At 57.3% G+C, this 3,019-nt stretch overlaps 1 protein-coding gene across 1 annotated transcript; it reads right to left on the bottom strand.

Moving 5' to 3' along the window:
- Positions 1-543: 543 nt before the first annotated feature.
- DNASE1 (deoxyribonuclease 1) lies at positions 544-3,019 on the bottom strand. Its single transcript, XM_072349458.1, has 8 exons — positions 2,873-3,019; positions 2,334-2,422; positions 2,113-2,196; positions 1,916-2,031; positions 1,631-1,743; positions 1,044-1,198; positions 870-966; positions 544-597 (listed from the first exon to the last, which is right to left on the bottom strand). Exons 1-8 carry the CDS (start codon positions 3,017-3,019, stop codon positions 544-546), a joined length of 855 nt encoding a protein of 284 aa, XP_072205559.1.

The following is a 3,019-nucleotide window of genomic DNA, read 5'->3' as shown; positions in this document are numbered from 1 at the left end:
CCTTTGCTGAGCACCCTCATACCCTCAGGTGTGTCCCCAAAATGCGGCATGGAAAAGTGGAAATGAGTCCTATAGGATGGGAGTGATGGCATATGCATGGGGCAGCTCTGGGACACACAGGAGATGGTGGGGTTTGCAGGGCAGGATGTGTGCAAGGGAGTGTGTATATGTGCAAAGGCTCTTGGGGGATGTATGTGCATACATCCAGCTTGGAGCCATGCAGGTGTGCACATATGAAATGTGGGGGTGCACAGCATGCATGCAGGACGGTGCTTATGGAGTGTGTGTCCATGGGGATGTGAACTCACTGATGGCAGTTGTGTGGGAGCAGCACCCTGCTGCCAGCTGAGCCTGAATCTCTCTCCAAAGCACCAGGTCTGAACATGGCATCATTTTAATGCAAGCTAAGGGCATCCCACAATAGCAAGACCCCCGAGAGCACAACCTCCTTGCAGAGGCAGCATGCAGCAAATCAAGTGGTTACAAAGCTTTGCTGGAGCCAGTGGTGCATCGACTCCTCACTGCTGGCAGTTGGTGCAGGTCTCAGCGGGCCTTCAGCGTCACCTCCACTGGGAAATGGTCACTGACGGCCAAAGCCTGAGTGCAGGGAAAGCACAGGGGTGGCTTTGCTTGCCCAGAGCTGGTCTCTCTGCTGCATACAACTGAGACTCAAAGGTTCTGCTCAGCCCCAAATGCAGACCAGTCCCCAAATGTTGCTTTGCAGTGGTGCACAGGCGGCAGCAGGGCCACCCTTGGGTGCCTGTGCATATTCACAGAGGCTTTGTGGACTGGATTAATGTAGCACCAGCTGAAACCCTCAGCCCATCTGCAGGCCCCTGCCAGCACCCAGCCCCTGCCCCCTCACTCACATCCTTGTTCTGGATACGCAAATTCTCCTGGAAATTGTTGACGGTAGCAGATCCATACTCAACCGCTTGGCGCAGTGCGGAGCCACAAGCAACGATGCTGCCAGGGCAATGGGGGAGGTCAGCACCTGCTGCATCCCCCACGGCAGCCCCCGTGCCCACTGCTGTGCCACCCACCGGTCGTAGGCGCAGTCGGTGCTGGTGACGGTGGTGTCGGCGCTGTCGGGGATGAGCCACTCGCAGGAGCTCAGGGTGCGCAGGCGGATGGAGGGCCACTGCTCGGCGGTCACGTAGGAGCAGTCAGCATTGAAGTCGCCCATGAAGAACATGTTCTGCAGGGCAGCACTGCGCTGAGCCTGGCTTATGGCCCTGGTGCCCACAGCAGGGCTGCGCATGGGTCCAGTGCCCACCAGTGAGCTCTGATCTCGGGTTGCCCCAAGAGTCAGTGGGGTTTTGTGGCCATATAGCTGGCGTGAGCTGCCCTCCAGAGCCTTTCAGCCATGCCTATAGGCTAGGAAAAGATATTACAGGGCAGCAACGTCTCCCCAAACTCTTACAGGGCAACTTTGTGTGGCAGAGAGAGAGCACTGGAGCCAGCCAGCAGTTCTATGACATCTCTGTGCCCACACACCGTGGGGTGGCACCCACTCTGACAGGCACACAAGGTCTTCCATGGGATGCATCTATGTTTGGATAGCTGCTGAGGTGTGCCACAGCCCACCTGCGTCCCCAGGAGGGAGTGGGGACATCTCAGTACCACTTACATTGGTGGCCCACTTGTTAATGACATCCGTGTAGACGTCAGCGAGTGCGTCGATCTCATCTGGAGCATTGCTGGGCTCTGCGTGCAGGGGCACGATGACAAACTCATCCAACTCTGACAAGGACAGAACCATCAGCCTGCAGGCATGGAGCCAGGGCAGCCTGAACAATGGGGACCCTATGATGGGTTCGGGCAGCCCCAGAGGCTGGCAGTGGGACTGATAGGGCTGGGGGCAGCAGTGCCAGTGGGAACAGTGACACAGCTGCCATACAGTAGCTCTGCTCACGCGTGGTGGGAGAGGAGAACTTCACAATGAAGGGCTCCCTGCTGAAGATGTCCGTCCCGCAGGACTCACAGCCATCATCATAGTAGTAGCTTTCCAGCACAGAGACGATGTCTGACCTGAGGGAGGGGAGTGGGAAGGTGCAGTTCCCTCCAGGAGGGCACAGCAGTTGGCAGGGGGACACTGGTGGCATCCTTTACCTATAGATAAAGACGTACTGCTCCTTGTAGCTGTTCCGACCCAGGGGGATGCTGCTCAAAAAGTTATGGGGGTACGATGATGCGCTGGGAGGAAGATGTGGAGACAGTGAGGGAGGATCTCTCTGGCCAAGCTGGAGGTGTTGGGGTGAAGCAAGATGCTGCCCAGGTTCTACCCTAGCACACATTTGCTGGCACCTGGCACCCAGTGCCATCAGGGTCACCTGTGGAGCTGGGACATCAGCTTCTTCATCGAGCTCAGGTCAGCATCCCGCACCTCCTGCACCAAGACGATGTCGTACTGCATCAGGATCTGCAGGGACAAGCTGTGAGCTGCTCACCCATGGTTTGGAGCTGCTCATGGGGTCACCTGGGAAGGATCCCTCCAGCTTGGAGGCCCACATAGGGATAAAGGGGCCTCCAACATCATCTCTCCAGCATCCATCTTGCCAGCAGCATATTAGGCACAAGCTGCTCTCAGGTGCCTGGTTGGCACTGAGCAGTTCCTGCCCTTAGGTCAGTGAGAATGAAAGCAACCTGGGCTGGAGATGGGGAGAGGGGGACAGCAGGTGGGAGGGTAGATGGAGACATGGAAAATACACAGATAGAGGCGCAGATGGATGAAGGCATGGATGCATGCATGAGTGTATGCACACACATGAATGGACAACCATCTCCAGAAAGCCAATGCCTGGCTGCCCCAAGCCAGCTACATCCCAGGGGCAGAGCACGGCCAGTGCTGCTCCTCTCCCCCAGCACTCACAGAGACAATGAAGTCTGCAACCGTCTGGTTGGACATCTTGCTGTCTCCAAACGTCCTGATGTTGAAGGCACTGATCCTCAGCGTGGCAGCCACATGCAGCAGCATCGCTGCAGCCAGCAGCTCCAGCACCAGCTTTGGGGCTGCCAT

The sequence above is a fragment of the Excalfactoria chinensis genome, chromosome 14 (assembly GCF_039878825.1).
Source record: "Excalfactoria chinensis isolate bCotChi1 chromosome 14, bCotChi1.hap2, whole genome shotgun sequence".
Taxonomy (NCBI): domain Eukaryota; kingdom Metazoa; phylum Chordata; class Aves; order Galliformes; family Phasianidae; genus Excalfactoria; species Excalfactoria chinensis.
The sequence above is the reverse complement of the archived record's forward strand: the minus strand, read 5'-3'. Positions and strand labels throughout refer to the sequence as shown.